This window comes from Hermetia illucens, chromosome 1 (assembly GCF_905115235.1).
Source record: "Hermetia illucens chromosome 1, iHerIll2.2.curated.20191125, whole genome shotgun sequence".
Lineage (NCBI taxonomy): Eukaryota > Metazoa > Arthropoda > Insecta > Diptera > Stratiomyidae > Hermetia > Hermetia illucens.
Window position 1 is genome coordinate 208290049 of NC_051849.1, and position 18658 is coordinate 208308706.

General features: G+C 44.0%; 1 protein-coding gene across 1 annotated transcript; it reads right to left on the reverse strand.

Annotated features, from left to right (window-relative positions):
- Positions 1 to 4858: 4858 nt before the first annotated feature.
- Positions 4859 to 11426, reverse strand: LOC119658425 (39S ribosomal protein L38, mitochondrial). Its single transcript, XM_038065826.1, has 9 exons — positions 11247 to 11426; positions 11022 to 11177; positions 6062 to 6207; positions 5873 to 5992; positions 5727 to 5818; positions 5514 to 5669; positions 5311 to 5447; positions 5134 to 5252; positions 4859 to 5064 (listed from the first exon to the last, which is right to left on the reverse strand). The coding sequence occupies exons 1-9, from the start codon at positions 11386 to 11388 to the stop codon at positions 4897 to 4899; spliced, it is 1236 nt and encodes a 411-aa protein (XP_037921754.1). The 5' UTR covers positions 11389 to 11426; the 3' UTR covers positions 4859 to 4896.
- Positions 11427 to 18658: the final 7232 nt, after the last annotated feature.

Consider the following 18658-nt stretch of genomic DNA (forward strand, 5'->3'; position numbering starts at 1 on the left):
AGAAATAACCACCGATACAAGATTGGAGATAAGAGCTTTTCAGGCTTCAAATGTTACTTTCTAGATGTAGGCAAGTGAAACCTTCGAGATTGATGTTCAATTACCGCAGTGCCTTACTGGGGCTTTGATGCCACGAATGTACGCTTAACTTTTTCTAAGGAGCATCATCTCTTCTTTCTGGTAAGAGGTGCTGCAAGAGAGAGAGAGAGAGAGAGAGAGGGATCTTAGATCTAACATCAATCCCATTCGAAAGAAGTTCCATATTGTCATGATCTCCACCCACATACATGTAACAGATTGTCTAAAAAGTTCGTAGGCTAACACACAGATGATGCTACTGGTAATAATTCCATACGATTTTTAGTTAACCCTGACCTTCAAAAGACACGTATAAAAATTTGACAGCTGTCGGAGCATTTTGACTGAAACAACTTTTGTTAGTTTGAAGAAAATGGACAAAAGAATTTCGTGTGTTAATAAAACATTGCTTTTTGACAAAAAAACACTCCCAAGCCATGTTAAACATTACCCGGTTTTCGGACCAGAAAAATCAACCGTTGAAACGTGGTTTGTTAAGTTTAAACGAGGTGAAATGAGCGCCGATGACGATATACGAGTGGATGCTCTAAAACATCAAAAAAAATTCAAAAAATAACTTCGGATGACCGCAAAGTGGAGTTGATCGCGACAGCTGAGAGTCTAAAGATATCAATGAAACGTATTGGACGTAATATGCATGAATGTTGCGCGAACTCACAATCGACCAAAAACACCAACGGGTTGACAATTCTAAGCAGTATTTGAAGGTCTTCATCCATAAAAAAACCGAATTTATATGTCGATATATGACAATAGACGAAACATGGCTCCATTATTTCACACCCAAATCGAAATGATCATCATCGAATTGAACTGAAACTTTGTGAATATACTATAAAGCATGCAAACACGCAACAGTTCTGAACTTTTGTTCTCAGATTGAACTGGCAAATTGGGAGCATTTTCTCCAATGCGGACGGAAGCGTTTCTCGTGCACGGGTATTGTGTTCCGCGTGAAAACAGACGCTAGTACATCGTCAACGGATGGGGGAGTCCATGGAATTTCCAGTTGATTTTTCATCGTTTTCGTACGCAATTCTATAATGATTTCTTTAGCTTTCGACCGGCAGCACAGTGCGTCGACGGAGGCGAATTCAAAACGGCAATGTCGTGGTTCATGACTCCGAACAACCGCACATCACTCCGCTCCCAACGATCTGCCAGAAGGATAATGAGGTCCTGTGAACATGTCTCGAGGTTCCTTGGGGTGTCAACTTCCGGAGTTGTGTATCGTGAAGGCGGAGTCGGCCGTAGTTTCAAAACCGCGTCCCTGAGCAGGGGCAGCATGCCGGAGTCACTTAATCCTGCTCTGATATCCAACACAGGAGCGGTGGGGAGTAGATGGCTCTCCCCATCTCCGCGGGGCTGGTGGTAAACTCCTCTCGGTGAACTGTGCGGAGGCGAAGGAGGGCGAAAGGCAAGGACTGGGACCACGACAGATCATCGCGAAACATTAAAACGGTCTTGAGTGTCTGGTGCCAACGTTCCAGCATACCATGTGTGGCTGTGGGTGGTATGCAATAATTCAATGCCGCTTGAAGCTAACGAGCTTACCTAACTCCACGAAAAAAGTAGACTAGGATTGCATTCCCTGGTCCGTCGTCCTGATGCCTGGGCGCCCAAGGTCGTGTATTGCGTGAAATACTTCTCTGCGAAAATCGACCGGAATGAATGGCCTGGGCCCCTTATCTGAGGTCTCGTAGAGAAAAGCGTTTACGTCCTTGTTCACGGATGGCCAGAAGTATTTTCCTGTGACTAACCAGTTCGTCGTCCTCATGCCTGAGTGCGCGTGAACTACTTCATTGATAAGGTCGACCAGAATAAATGGCCCAGGTACCTTATCTGAAGTCTTGCAGAGTAAGTAGGAGTTGGAAACAAAAATAGGAAACTCCTTGAACTTGTATTTGGAGTCTGATTTCAGGCTCTGAAGCTCTGCGTTGTCCTTCCTTGCCTCATAATCGACCGCGGCAGGGACTGAAACCTTCGATATTCGATGCAAAGCGTCTGCAACAACATTGTCTTTTCCAGACACGTTGAATATCAGAAGTAAAATGGCTGATATAACTCAAGTGCCGAAGTTGGCGGGGGACGCTTTGTCGGACTTTTGTCTAAGCGCGAAAGTGTGGGCCTTGTGGTCCGTGAACACGGTGAACGGCCTGACCTAAAGGGAGAAACGGAAGTATTTTATAGCGAGCTACGCGGCGAGTAGCTCACGATCGCAGGTGCTGTTGTTGCGTTGAGTTGGGTTGAGCTGTTTTGAAAAGAAGCTTAACGGTTGCCAGATTTGGTTCACCCATTGGTGTAAACCGCCTCCTACCGCTGTATCTGAGGCACCAACGAACACAGCTAGGGTGCATCTGTCTGAGGAAATGACAGTTGTGTTGCATCAACATGCTACTGTTTGAGTGTCTCAAACGCATGGACGGCCTCAGCAGACCACAAGTTCTTAGTCTTTAATGTTGAACCCAGACAAGTAAGCGTTCAGAATTGCTTGGTGAGGAGCGGTGTTGGGCGAGAAGCGACGATAGAAGTTTAACATGCACAAGAACCTTCGCAGATCCTTTACCGTGGTTGATAAGGGAACGCTGTTTATCGCCTCAATCTTGTCTAGGTCAAGTTGGATACCGTCAGGGGTTATCAAGTGGCCGAGAAATTTCAGTCAGACGGATCCCGTATTCAGGCGATACGTCGGCTCCCATAGCTTACATAGGGATATCAATGATAACGGATTGCGGATTATTCAGTTAGCAGTATCGCACGAAATGGTTGTTGGAAGTACCTGGTTTGCGCGGAAAGTGATCCACAAACATACATGGGCCTCTCCAGACGGAAGAAGGAAGCCTGGGAGAACCAACAGGTCTGTGAACTTAAAAAATACAGGGAGCAGCCACACCAGGCACGCAAGTTTTACCAACAAGTCAGCAGAATGAAGCCTCGTACACCTCAATGCTCATCCTGTCAAGACAAAGAGGGAAATCTGATTTCTGGCAGAACGCAGCTGCTCAACAACCAAAGTATCGGCGAGTTGGAGGTCCCGCCAACTGAAGACGACGGACAAATGCTGCCACCACCAAGAATAGAAGAAACAGTCCGTGCAATCCACCGGCTTAAAAACCATAAATCGCCAGGAGTCGATGGAATTACAGCCGAATTGGTTAATAATGGGGGCGACCAGCTATACCAAGTGGTTCATCAATTTACGCTGAAGGTATAGGATAGCGAATCAATGCCTAACGACTGGCAACGAGGCATTATCTGTCTCATACATAAAAGGGGGATATCACACAGTGCAGCAGTTATAGAGATATCACGTTGCTGAGTACCATGTGTAAAATATTCTCCGCTATCTTGCTAAACCGGATGGCACCATACGCCCAGAACCTCATTGGCCCATACCAAAGACGCTTCACTTCAGGCAAATCAGCAACAGATCAGATTTTCTCTCTGCGGCAAGCGATGGAAAAAATGTTAGAATATGGACATCAGCTGCACCATCTTTTCGTCGACTTTAAAACCGCCTATGACAGCATAGCCAGGGTAAAACTGTGCACAGCCATGAGAGAATTCGTTATTCCGACGAAATTAATAAGACTAACTAGGCTATCCCTGACCAATGTGCGGGGCCAGATAAAAGCAGCAGGATCACTCTTAAGACCATTCGACATTAACAACGATCTAAGACAAAGGGATGCCCTATCATGCGTCCTCTTTAACCTGGCCCTGGAGAAAATGATCCGTGATGCTGAGGTAAATGCGAGGGGTGCGATCCTCTCTCAATCCACCCAACTGCTGGCCTATTCTGACGATATCGACATCATGAGAAGAACAACCCGAGATGTACAGTCCTCCTTCATCCAGATCGAGCAGGCGGCGCGGGATCTCGGACTGCACATTCACACACGGTCAAACGGGAAGAATAAAGATGGGAGACTACAACTTTGAAGCCGTTGATGGACAATTCCGTAGCATACATAACAGCGAAATCTATGAACGATACTTCAACCGTCTGGTTGTGGATAAAATCCGGCTCAAAAGGTTGCGGTGGGCGGGTCTAATTGATGGACCTCGGCGCAAAACCGGGGTGTCTGGAGTTCCTTATTGAAACAGGCCTAGACCGGATACCGGTTGATGATGATGGAGGAAAGGACTTCCTTCTTCAACTCCGACGAAAAGTATAGCGATCAGGTTTGCAGCGGTCACTCCTTAAAAAGTTATGACACTTCAAGTGAGCGGTATTTTGACATCATCATGGTGAAGTTCGCTTTGCCCCGAAGAAGGAGAAGTGAAGAGGGTACGTAAGAGAAAGAAAAAGATCCCTAATTTCTATACCCGCTAAAAACTCTTAGCGGTCACTATTTGATATCCTTCGTAAGCTTATTGTTGTGTCAACTATTGGTCATGTTGTGCAGAGGGTTTCAGAGAGATGGACATCACCTTTCCCCTCCACCCCGCAACTGTTTAACAGAGAATGACACGATTTTTCAAAGGCATTAAAGAAGGGAACCTTCCCCATTACCCCTCCCACTCAGGAATGATCAAAGTCCATTTGGAGCGTCAAAACTTTTCACGAAGGCGTAAACGTTATAATTTTTTAACGAGGTTTGGAAAGAGTGTTTCCGCTTATCCTTGCGAGGATTCCACGCCGAAACACCTACACATATTACTGTGATTGGCTTTTCAGATTACGTCACTTTAGGTGCTGTAAGTTAAGTGTTTTCTCACTAGACATTATTTTCGAAAATCAAACATTCATTTTTCACTAATAAAGATATATTTGTAAAATTCTTGCTATAACTATTAATAATCATTGATTCTTCCTATCTTCAAACGATCCTTCTTAATCTCCGTTTTGAGCCAAGAGGGAACGCCTCTAATAGGATGTGCGTTCGGGAACTTGAGTGGTGGTTCAGGTCCTTTGAACGGATGTGTTGTTGCTAGAACTTTTTTCAAGTAGTCCTTATTTACCTATAATAATAAAAACAAAAATATTGATAAAACTCCGGAGAGGGGGCGGGTGTGTATGGGTCAATTTACCTCTTTCTGATCACGATGCTTGTCTAAATACAAATTGAACGGTTGTCTCAGCGGGAACCACTCTGGGTCTCGTAAGAATGGTTTGGGGAAGTCATATTCGTAACTTGGTTCTTTCATTCCTATAAAAACAATTTTTTTTAAGACGAACCTTCGATAGTGAGTGAAGTGAGGGCTCACCTAAAACTTTGTGGTAGAATTCAGTGATGTTCTTATCCCATGTGGATTGGAAAAATGCCAGTCCAGCTGGTGTTATATCTGCTTCATACTTTTTATAGAAGTCATGGGTACTGAATGTTCGCTTCGTTAGATCGTTTCTGGAAAATTAAGGGTTAGGTATCAAACTCTACTATGTCTAAGCATTAATTTGGTGCAATACTCACAGTTTCTCCACTTTGTATGAGGTGAAATCGAGCTTTTTGTTCTGCTTGTAGAGAATGAAGATAAACCGCTGGTAGCCAAGACCCTTCGGAGGGAACGGCTGAATGTAAGGCGCGATTACCTCGCCTTTTTCTACTTCGCCATTTGGAATATTTGATCTGCGAAAAAACTAAAATTTGTAGATTTTGCGGCTAAAATCAGTAAATTTTTCTTACATGAACCAGTGAATGTACTCTTTCTCTTCACCGGAGAAATGTCCGTCTGGATTGGTAGCAATCAAAGTCCAAAAGGATTGTTCATTTGTTTTCTGGTGGAAAATTTGTTCATTATCGTGCAACGTAAAATATAAGACTCTTCTCACCTGCCCAGTAATAATGTCCGTCGACGCATCAAACTGAACTTTCGGTGGTTTTGATGCTTCGGTCGGTGAAATTAAGTTTCCAAAATAGACTGGCAGGGCCTTGTCCTCCGAAATTGTAAACTATAACGAACGAATCAGTATTTAGTACCCCAAAGGCAATGTTAAAAAATATAGACATCAGTTGCCTACCTGAATATCGAGGGGTACCCTGGGCACGAAGTAAGCAGCGCCAAACAAATCCTTGTAAATGCCGAAATGATGAATCAAATCCACTAATTGATGTTGGCGGTTAGACTTCAAGCTATCTGCTCGCACTTGATCCAGGTCGATTTGCACTAAAGGAGGATATTTTTGGAAAAAAAAGGAGCGTCTTAATGAGAACAACATTCTGGATGCTTTTCAAAAAAGGTTTCATGATTAACTCCGGAATTATGTTTCCCAAAACCCCAAGTCAAGGTGTGACTACCGTGCCGAGGGCTGAATGGTCACAGGGGTTAGGATGTTGCCGTGAACGGTGAACTTTGGGTACCAGGCGACCCCCAGTTTCAACTAGCCTTGTCTCGGCAAAAAGGGGCTCTGCCAAGATCGACCTACTTTCCCCGATAAAACTGAGACCACGGCAGCCAATTATGAGAAAACGAAAACCTTTTGAACAAATACAATTAAACCTCTATCGTGACGATCCAACCCCGAGTGAGGGGCAACCCTAAGCTCATTGATAGAGAACCTGTATCTAGACTCATATTCTCCATTTACTCAGGTGGGAACCAATCTAATCGGGACCTAATCCTTAAGGGACGAGCCGAAGCAGACCCCTTCTGTCAGCACTCCTGATCACAGACTCCAATCGGCGCCACTTACTGCGGCTAAATGCTTGCCCATGGGTAAGCACCTGTAAACGGATGCCAAACCGCCTCCGGGCAAATCATAACCCAAGGGATGTGAAAAGTTGAAGGGAAAGAATCGTTTGGGGCACCTGCGGCTAAGAGGAAACCAAAGCGGCAGCGATCCTCAGACGATCCTAACTCTTCGACACAAAAGTCAGCAAAAAGGGCTCGGCCTGCAACGGCTAGGCCTTCATTTGCAGCCAAGGCTACCGAAGTCGATCGATGGGTCTTGTTTGACGACTCTAATCCATCCGGTTACGATACCGAGCAGTGCGAACAGCTTAGGAGGAAACTCCTCCTAGTTGTAAGGATCCTCGCAAGGCATCAAGTTTGCTTTGAGTCGGTAGGTGTATACCGTAAAATGTTACGACTAAACAGTACTGCTCCTCCCTCAACGATGTGTGGGAGGGTGCGCGACTAACCTTGAAAAGGATCTCTGAGCTTCCATCATTCAAAAAGTGCTTCCTCTGGCTTCCAGAGGAAGAGCGTTGGTTGCTGCTAGGCAGCAAAACAGGAGAGAGAGCCGATAGGCCGGGAACTTTTCTCAAATCGGGCTGCCGGCTCTACTATGAGCTAGGGACAAGTGTCGGCTCCTAAAATCATTGAAGCGGGCGTGCAGCCCTCGGCATCTTCATCTGAAGCGTAGATGAGGTGCCACATTTCCCAAATAAATTTGCAGCATTGTAAAGAGGCAACTGGACTTATCCAACATGAATGCAAGAGGATCGAGACCACTGGAGTATCTAGTAGGAACCAATTTGCAGATCCTTAGTTTGGGCAATGAACTCACTTTCTTCAACGTAGTCATCGACATCACGGTGGCATCCCCTGACATCGCGGCTCTGGTCGGAGAGTGGAAAGTATCAAACGATATCACACTCTCGGATCACAGACGCATTGATTTCGTAATGGGCATGGGTCCACCTTCACCCACTCCATTTCGAAATCCGCGGAAGACAGATTGGGTGACGCATAAACTAGAATTGAGCACCCAAGTCACGGTCCCTTTGAAGCGCATCAACTCCATTGCTGGGATTAAGAAGACAACCCAGATGATCTCAACTAGCATAAAAGAAGCTTTCGAAGAAAGCTGTCCACTCAAGATGCCAAAGAAGGGTAAAACACCATGGTGGAACTCGGATTTGGCAAAACATTTGGCGGCAAAGGAGGAGGCAACCTCAAAGCTGAAGCGGATTCTGGTTAAAGAACGTAGCCAGAAACTGGGTTATTTACGTTTACAGAACGGAAGATACACAGAAAGCGATGACGAAACGGTAAACCATTTGTTTGAAGTGCACTTCCCAGGCAGCATCCAAAATCTAATCTCGGAGCCAACAGCTGAATACAGCCCTCAACCGAGAGACTGGAATCTGGCATGCAAAGTAGTAGTAGTGGAGCGAGTAAAATGGACATTTAACTCGTTCCATAGATACAAATTTGCAGTTCCGGATGGCACCATTCCTGCGCTAGTGATCGAGGGAGTGAATGACATCGGTCTACATATTCGGAATATATATATCGCGCATGCCTAGCACACGGTTATATTCAAATTAACTGGCATGATTTGAAGGTGTTATTCATTCCCAAACCAGGGAAACCCACCTACACAGACGCAAAAAGCTTCCGACCGATCAGTCTAACGTCCTTTCTACTAAAAGGACTAGAAAGACTAGTCGATCGGTTCATAGGCGATACACACATTCCTAAGTGGCCACTTCACCATAGACAACACGCCTACCAGAAAGGCAAATCCACGGAGACAGCACTCCATGAACTCACGGCAAAAATTGAAAAGGCGATGTCCGAAAAGGAATACGCTTTAGGCACATTCATGGACATCGAAGATGTCTTCAATTATGCCTCGTTCGCGGCAAGACAGCATGGAATCGAACCGCTGCTAATCAGTTGGATCTTTCACATGCTAGAGTGGAGAAAAATCCACATATCGGTCGGCCAGAAGTCTATTGAGGCATGATATCTTAGGGGCTGCCCACAGGGAGTGGTTCTCTCTCCGCAGTTGTGGCTCTTGGTAATGGATACCCTGCTGTGACTCCTGAAGGACAAAAAAGTCTTCGCACAAGCATTTGCGGACGGCCTAGCCCTATGTGAACGCCTGAATGCAACTCTGCATGAAATCCACAGTTGGTGCCTCCGCAATGCACTCACGGTGAAAGCTAGGAAGACTGGACTAGTTATGTTCACTAGGAACGTCAGGTGAGGCAGCTATACGCTACCCACTTTAGCAGGAGCGGAAATCCAGCTGGCACAAACAGTCAAGTATTTAGAAGTACATGTCGATTCCGAGTTAACGTGAAAGCACCATATCCAGGAACAACATCAGAAATCCTGAAGATTGCTCTGGTGCTGTAGGAATGCGATAGGTAAAACCTGGGGACTTTCACAAAAACGGATACATTGAATGTATACATCCATAACAAAACCTATTTTGATGTATGCATGCATCGTTTGGTGGCCGAGATTGAACTTTGCTAACAGCAGGAAGCTGCAGAGGCTTGGTTGCCTAAGTATTACGGGAGCAATGAGTGCGGCACTTGGAACTATCCTAAATCTACCCTAAATATCCCCTATTCACTTGGAGGTGAAACGGAAAGCAGTCAACGTCGCATATAGACCGATACCATTAGAGGGTCAAAAGGCGGCCAATCTAACAGTCATGCGTCTATCTGAAAATTCCTTGACAAAGATCCGATAGCTCTGATGCCGACCGAAAATATGGTTTCCAGATTCGTCTTTGAAAAGACATACACTGTCGTAATCACCGAGTGAGAAGAATAGTCGACAAATGGCCATGAGTCTTTTCAGATTACAGACTTAATAATCTTCACCGAAGGGTCAGTCATGGTGGGCGGATCGGGCGCAGGGATGTGCTCTGAATCCGATTATGGAACTGGCCCGACCCCTCGGAAAAATAACGACCATATGCCAAGCGGAGATATTTGCCGTTTCATTGGCAGCAGAAGAATGTCTGCGACAAAAATGGAGGGATCGCACTATTCGAATCTGGAGGTTTAACGTGGGTACCTACCGTGTAGGCATAATCCCACGGTCCTCTTCGGACACGGATTGATTTGGGGACCACAATCAGAGCCCCGCCATGACTGGCGCAGCGGTACTGGTTTATACTGAGTGCAGGCTCAGCATTCATACCAGTGGATGCACGGCCTATCCAACACCTCTGCCGCAACTAAGGGGTACGACACCCGAGTTGTACAGCGCAACTCCACACTTGAGCTCCGAGGTGTTCTGTCCGCGATATAGGCATAACCAGAACCACCATGAAACTCCCACAAGGGGGCCAACCGCAAATAACCGGGCCGAGAACACACGAGAATTCTCCTGGAGCATTTGCTCTCAGAGGGCCATCCCGGTTTCCATAGTATCAGATAACCTCCGGTGAGGCTTCGTGGCAAAAGTCACTTCAGATGAGTCCCTTGCAGACTCGGGTCTGATCTCCATCCTGGAGTACGTGGGGACGGCACTCCCCAACGGGTTAACTGGAATCTGTTCCGAGAATCAAGCGGCATTATCAGCACTAAACAGCAACGACATATCAAGCCAGTTGGTGTGGAGTTGACATCAGGTGCTGCTGAAACTTGGCCGAATGAACAAAACATTACTGATGTGGGTGTCGGGGTACTCTAACATTGCCGTTAATGAGGAGGCTGACAGACTGGCTCGCCGAGGGTCCACAATGGTGGGGTCAGAACCAGCTTTTGGAATCCGGCCATCCACTGTCAAGTCTACTCTGAAGGGTAAAATTGCAAGGATTCACGCAGCCGAGTAGCCGGCAGGCGAACATCCTTGTGAAAGAGCCTGGGTTCACTAGAGCGGCATTTTTGTTACCTCTTAAGAAGTCGGACATGAAAACCCTAGTAGGGCTTCTAAAGGGACACTGCTCCCTAAACTACCATATGGAGAAGATTGAGGTGGTAGTTTTGGCTATGTGCAGCCAATGTGAAGAGGATTAGAAGGAAGAAACAGCCCTGGACTTTTTATGCAACTGCCCGGTCTCCTCAGATCCCAGACGAAGACACCTTGGCAACGTTTTCTTCAATGAAGAATCTGCACCCCCTCTGCTTCTGGAGAATGTTCGCAGATTCGCTAAAGCCTTCGAACGCCTTAGGCGGGAAGCCATTGAATAGGCAATTTCCGGCATAGTACTGTGGACCTAACAATGGCTTGAGTGCTCGGAGCTGCAACTCCCACCAGTAAACTAAACTACGGTTCCCACCACAACTTACAAGTGTTACTCGTCGCTTTCTTCTCCAACTCAACATTTTGCCTCTTCTGTTTCTCAAGCTTAATACGTTCCTTGAGTTCCACTGAACGAGGTGCCCTGAGTTTCGGGAACCCAATATTCACTGGTTTCACGACCTCCTCATCAACAGGATTGTCATCTGCAAAGGTAGAATAAGAAATGCGCTAAGACGTCTTAAGACATAACCCTAGCAAATATTATGATCTACCTCGCAGCCGTTGTTCTATGCTCCGCGCAACACCTGGAGCCTTCCCCCGCAATGTATGTCCGAGTCTTGCTTGTATGATTGCCGGAATTTGATTTTTTAATATAAAATCACGGCCAAACTTATTTATAGGAATGGACAACATTTCTTGAACTCGGTCAGACCGCACTCTCCGGTATTGAAAATGTCACTTTGACAGTCAGAGAATTGGATGGGTTGAAAACATGGATAGATGAATTTGTTGCTAATAAATTTGATTTGACATTGTAGATGGCACTAAAACGGAAATAAAGGTGATTTTTTCGGATGTTACATGTTATTACCAATGGATTAACTCGGATTGTTTATTATTTTGTGATTGATTTACGCATCAAAATGGCAACCGCTTTTCTGTAAGGTCAAACGACAACAAGAAATAAGTGAAGAAGCACATTTAAAACCGATTTACTACACCAAAATCTGTTTATCTGCCACCCTTATTTGTATGAGCAACGGTTTGTCAACCAAATTTTCTGCTACCTTTCCAATAAAGATAATGGAATTATGAGATCTAAGACATGTTTTACATATAACTAATTGTCCATTTGCCGTCGATCGGTGATTTATCCGTTGATACATACGTACGTCCTTCTTCGAAGCTGGAGCTGGCAGATCAAACTTTATCATGCTAATATCAAGACTCCTTCAATTTTAAACGCCATAACTTTTTAAAGGGGCTGACCGCTGCGAATTTCCAATGATGCTTGAGGGAAGGGATTTCTCGCTTCTTTCTTCATTCTCTCCTTTATGCTTGTAGGGTTGGGGTGCGAAGTTAAACCCAACCGTTTCAACATCAAAATAGCTCCACTTTGAGGTGCCATGACTTTTAAAGGGCCCCTGGCAGCCACAATTCGTCAACGGGATTAGGAAAGGGGACCTTCCTCTTTCTTCTTCAAATCCTCTCGCCTTCCTGAGGTAGTGTTGAATAGCATTCCGTGTTGCGCCCGACATGTTTGCATTGACAAAATTCATATCCGAACAAATAAACAGATACTAATTTTCTTAAATGATTTTCGTTTATTTTCCGAATACGTATTTCGGATCCCACTTACTGGCTTCTTCAGCGGAATAATCCCAGAAATATCCTTAATCTAAATACATACTAATTATTTTAATCTAATTATCTTAATGCCTAGGATTTAATTATATCTTAATTAACATATTCCCCTTGTGGTATAAGTGAATATAGATGCCTCGTTGTGTGTGCATCTTCCTCCTCTCTTGTTTGAACAAAGTTGTTAGGCGATTCGTTCCTTCGTACCTTGCATCTTCCTAATTAAGCTCCGGATTAGAGTAGACCGAAATCCATTTTTTGTGGCTGTATGCGCAATGTATGTCTCTTCTTTTTCAAAACTTTTTTTGCTAAGAGGTATAGACAAAAGTCTGTACACCATGGATTGGTAGGTGGCTACTTCATGCTGGTGTGAGTGGTTAGACCTCCTGACGATGGTACGTTGTGTACTCGGTGGCTTCCTATATATGTCGAATTCGAAGCCGTTATTCCTCTTTAGTATTCTGTTGTCGAGGAAAGCAATGCCACCGTTTGATTCCTCTTCCATCGCGAATTTTATATTAGGGGACCACTTGTTGACTTGGTCAAGTATGTCTTCCTTATCCCCCTCCTTTACAATGGTCAGAACATCATTCACATTGCGTAACCAAACTCTAAGTTTGGTCATCTGTCGTTCCATTTTCTTTTCTAGGTCTGCCATGAAAATTTCACTTAATAGTGGGGATAATGGATTACCCGTCGCTGTCCCTTTGATCGTCTTATAAAATCTATCTCTAAAAGTAAAATAATTTTCTGACATACATGTCGCCACTAGTTTGGTATACAGTTTGGACTTTCTTTTAGCCTCCGGAGTACTATCGATGCTAGAATGCTAAAAAATAGTGCCTTTATATCTTATGAGACCAGGATTTCGTCGTCCTCTCTACGGCACTCCTTCAATCTCTCCACGACTTCTGCTGTATTTCTTACTGTTCTTGTGCTATAAATACTTACTTACTTTTCTCACAGTAAAATTAAAAAAAAAAAAACTCGCAAAACGGCCTTCACATGAGAACACCAATTTAATTGAATTGAAAATGTTAAATTTTATTGTTTCAGCTTCCGATATAAACTACTAAATTCTTTTTAAAATCAGCTCAATTCATTTTAAGATAGTTTAAATTGAAAAACATAAATAACACAAGAACGCTCACGTTATAACATCCGACAACCGAATGTTACTTTCAAGAAATTCTTCGTTTGAAAATTCCATTAAATCGCCTACAGAAATTTCCTCTTTCCCCAAATTATAGTAAGATCTTATTTCTTCTTTTAAGTTGGCCATTCCCACATCTTCCAGGGACTTTTCTCCTTTCTCTTGTTCCTGCGCTTGTAACGACATATTACTTTATCGGCTGCAATACAAGTCATGTGACAATGTTCACCTCCTTGGTGGGATCCTTTCCTGATTTTTAAATGAATATCTGTCAGCTTTTTTGATATTTTTTGCAGTGAATCGTAGACGATTAGTTTTAATAAAAAGTGCAATTTTACAGTGGTTTATCTCGTACTTTATTAGCACCAAATTGTATACAATTTTGATCTTTACTTGGGAAACTACACTGTTGCTTATAGGGTAAATTAAGAAGAAAAGTAGAATTACTTTCGAAAAGAGACCTAATGAACATACCCGACTCTCTATCACAGAGATTGAAGTTCGATATTTCATTTAGAAAGAGCCTTTAGACGTGCGGCCCTGAAATGTTCCCCGCAATTCATTCCTTTGGTGGGACTTACTCAACACCGAAACGAACATTTGACGACGGCCTCAGATCGTGGAAACATGACCCTTTCATCAACTATCAATCAAAATATGGAACCTGGGAAACGCCTGCTGAACCAACACCAACAGCTCTACTATCAAACCCTATCTTCACCTCCACGTGGTGACTGCTGGGAGCTCTTTCTTAATAAAAAGCTGCAGACGGAAAAGGATGAAGGCGAGTCGCCCGTGCCTAAAAACGGGACAAATTGTACTACCTGGTCCTCCAGGTTAGGGGTCGGGTAGGGCTGACAACCCTACACGAAAAACAACTTGTTACGAAGCCCCAACAAGATCCTGGGACTTGACGGATAATACAACGACGAACCCGGAAACGACAAAGGAATTACGCATTTTCTCATGGAACGTGCGCTCCCTGTACAGAGATGAAGCTGCCAAGCAGCTAGCCGATACCCTGTTCCAATATAGGGCTGATGTAACAGCGTTGGACAGCAGTCAACAGAGATCCTGGAGATGGAACATCAACAAATGATCTTCACAATCACCTAAAGAACGTTATCATAAATACGGCCACAAACATGCAGAACGTTATCATAAATACGGCCACAAACATGCAGAACGTTATCATAAATACGGCCACAAACATACTTGGCCCCAGCTGCAAAAAGAGTCGGAATGGCTGGTTTGACGATGAATGTAAGCTAGCTACGGAACGGTAGAATGCCGCATACCGAGTAATGTTGCATTCTCAAAGGACGCGGGCACGCGCAGAGACTTATCACGAACTCCGTCGAGCGGAGAAGCGACTTCACAGACGGAAAAAGGAAGTCAAGGGAACCAACAAGTCTCTGAACTCGGAAAGTACAGGGAGCAACCGCACCAGGCGCGGAAGTTTTACCCACCTCGATGTTGATCCTGCCGAGACAAAGAAGGAAATCTGATTTCCGACAGAATGGACATATTGGAGCGATGGGTTGAGTACTTTAATGAACTACTGAACAATCAGAACATCGGCGAGTTGGAGATCCCGCCAACTGAAGACGACGGACAAATACTGCCATCACCAAGTATAGAAGAAACTTGCAATTGATTGGCTTAAAAATCATAAGTCGCCAGGAGCCGATGGAATTACAGCCGAATTGGTTAAATATGGAGGCGACCAATTACATCAAGTGGTTCGTTCATTAACTTGTACCCAAGGTGTGGGACAGCGAATCAATACCTGATGACTGGCGAATCATAAGATATTCTCCGCTATCTTGCTAGAATGGATAGCTCTATACGATCAGAACATCATTGGCCCATACCAAGGAGGCTTCACTCCAGGCAAATCAGCAACAGATCAAATTTTCTCTGTGCGGCAAGCGATGGAAAAACTGTTGGAATATGAACACCAATTGCACCATCTATTCATCGACTTTAAAGCCGCCTATGATAGCATAGCCAGGGTAAAACTGTACCCGGCCATGAGAGAGTTTGGTATCCCGACGAAATTGATAAAACTGACTAGGCTGACCCTGACCAGTCTGCGAGGCCAGATAAAAGCAGCAGGATCACTCTCGAGACCATTCGACATCAACAACGGTCTAGGACAAGGGAATGCCCTATCATGCGTCCTCTTTAACCTGGCCCTCGAGAAAGTAGTCCGTAATGCTGAAGTAAATGCAAGAGGTACGATCCTCTTTAAGTCCACCCAACTAATGGCCTATGCAGACGATATCGACATCATGGGAAGAACCACCCGAGACGTACAAACTGCCTTCATCCAGATCGAGCAGGCGGCATTCGGGGCGAGATCTTGGGCTGCACATCAATGAAGGCAAGACAAAGTAACCAACCAACAACATCAAACCGCACTGGTCAAATGGGAAGAATAAAGATAGAAGACTACAACTTTGAGACCGTTGATAATTTCTTCTATCTAGGGTCAAAAGTTACAACTGATAACAGTTACAATACGGTTGTTGGCAGGCGGTCAAAGCTCTTACTGTACAAGACAATGATCTTGCCAATCCTCATGTATTCCTCGGAAACTTGGCTTCTTAGCAAGAAAAAATGCGAACCCTTGGCCGCGTTCGAGAGAAGAATCCTCCGAAGAATTGTTGGCCCCTACATGAGTATGAACGATTCCGTAGCCTACATAACGACCAAATCTATGAGCGATACCATGACCGTCAGGTTGCGGATAAAATCTGGCTCAATAGGTTACGGTGGGCGGGTCACTTAATCCGTATGGATGAGGATGATCCAGATCGAAAAGTCTATAAGTGCAATATCAATGGTAGAAAAGAAGACGGGGCAGACCCTGCCTGAGATGAAGCGGTGGCGTAGGTCAGGACGCCAGGCAGCTTTTAGGGATATCGAATTGGTGGACCGCGGCACAAAACCGGGATGTTTGAAGTTGTGCTGTTGATGATGATGAAACTATAAGTCCCTATTTAATGTAATAAGCAAGTATTTCACATAAAAAAAGTAGTTCATGCATTAAAAAGGTGGGGACTCCCGCAATCCTCAGAAATAAAACGTTATAGATTGATCAATTTTTCCACTTGATACTCTCATCCATCAGACGCTCCCCCCGGGGCCTTAAACAGAAAATCACAGCTCAAAGCGAAAGTTATACGGAAAAAAAGCTGAACCTCGGATGCAAACTATGCGGGCACTTCTATTATGTCTTTTTTCTAATGAAATTTCTATTCCGACTCCCTGAAAAAAACTCCGTTTCAGGGGAATCCCCTTTTCTTCCTCCCTCTCATTACTTTAATAACAACAGTAAAAATTTGAAAGTAATTTTGAATTTGAACTGACGTCACAATTTTCGTCGGGTTCTGAGCATGGCTATAGGTCTTCGCGGATCTGTGGCTGGATTCGCTGAATATGGACCAATTGGCACAACGCAATGAAGATGGACAATACGACGAACAAAAAACGACCAAAAAAGTCGGTATAGCAACAGACTCCGGTGCGTCCATGAGGAAGAGCTGGATTTCGTTAGGTTTGTCAACTCGGCGGCGCTGGGGTTTGTTTTGTTTCGTTTCACTTTTAATAAATCTTTCGATTTGTAAACGTTTTTCGGTACATAGTAGTTGTGAGTGGCTAATTTACTTTTCTATTGAATGTAATGTTGAAAGCAGGAATAATGTAAAAAGAGAAAAAGGAACATTAATCACTGGTAAGTTGAGATTCTGAATAGATCGGCTCTAATCGAGAGGATAAAGTTATTCTTAGGAATCGTTTCTTTTCTAGAACACCAAGAGCTTCCAAAGTAACCTTGGAGAATATTTCGAATACTAGAATGTCTGCGATAACCGAAAAATATGGATCAGAAGACCTGTGCATTGCAAGAGGAAGTACACCAAACGCGCCTGGAACACCGATCGCCAAGCGTACAAGGAGTGCACGTCGACGCAATCAACACGCAGAACCGTTCCTCCAATTGATGCCAAATGCTCGCAAAATTCAAAAACAGAAAAGAAACGTTAGGAAGGAAGTAACATTAACTTCTGTTCTTGAAGTAAAATTGCAACGAGTAGTGATTGAGCCAACTGTGGGGTCTAGAGATGATCAGAAAAAATCAGAACATGAGGAATCGAAGGAGACCCTTGAACGAGTTATTCCACAACTTGAGATAGTTCGGCGACCAATTACCTATAAACTTTATCTTAGTGGTGAATTATATGTTTTCTCGCCTGGTTTGGCAACAATACGAACCTTCAAGCCTGTTATCATAATTAAGGCGTCCAGTCTAGATCGTAAAGTTAAGATAGATGAGTCGACCTTGATAGGCTACATTGTACCCAATGGTAGCCATTCCAACCATATTTCGTTCGCTCTCCATGTAACTAACATAATGCATAGAAAGTCGAATCAAATCAAATTTAAAAAGGAGGACGATGCAGCAACTGCAGGACCAAAACTGAATTTAGGGTTCGATTATAACAACACGAAATTCAAAGTTATCTCAAAACTAAACGAATTACTTAGCAACAGTTTGGTGAAAGACAAAATACTTAAAAAACAACAAGACCCACAAAACTTTAAACAAGGGATCATAGGCAGTGAGTTAGTTATCAGGAGAATTGTAGGAAAAAAACCACAAGGAGGCGTGAAAAAATGTCGAAATGGATCAGAGTTAACAAATCAAGAAATCCCTCAAAAAGTGCCTTCACAACAATCAGCTAAAAACGGTAAGCAGCGAATTGAGAAGCTTCCAAAAAAAGTCAACCAAAAACAAATTTCAAATGTTACTGATCGCTATCCATTGAATACCAACACAATTCAATTAGCTGCTCCTAAAATTGCAGGTTTGGAAAATTTAATATTCGAACCTTATGTGCCGGATAAATTTCGAAAATTGAAACCTTCAGTGCCCAAGGCTATAATCCTAAAAGATGACTCAAAGAATCCACTTAAACCATTCAACGTTCCTCCTCCCAAAAGTCTTCCGAATACACTCAAGTCGGAACCGAAAACGAAGCAGACAAAATCTACTCTTAAAGTTAGAAGTACAGTCTCGCGGAAAAACGCGAATTGCGAAAAAACCTCCGGAAATCGAATGCCCAATGTGCAAATAACAACAATGCAAAGAAACGTGGGTCAACA

Coding starts and splice junctions, on each gene's coding strand:
- LOC119658425 (XM_038065826.1), bottom strand. CDS start 11,388: ATGTTGTCCATTCCTATAAATAAGTTTGGCCGTGATTTTATATTAAAA. Junction 5,819..5,872: donor CGGACATTATTACTGGGCAG/GTGAGAAGAGTC, acceptor ATTTTCCACCAG/AAAACAAATGAACAATCCTT. Junction 5,253..5,310: donor ATTCTACCACAAAGTTTTAG/GTGAGCCCTCAC, acceptor TTGTTTTTATAG/GAATGAAAGAACCAAGTTAC.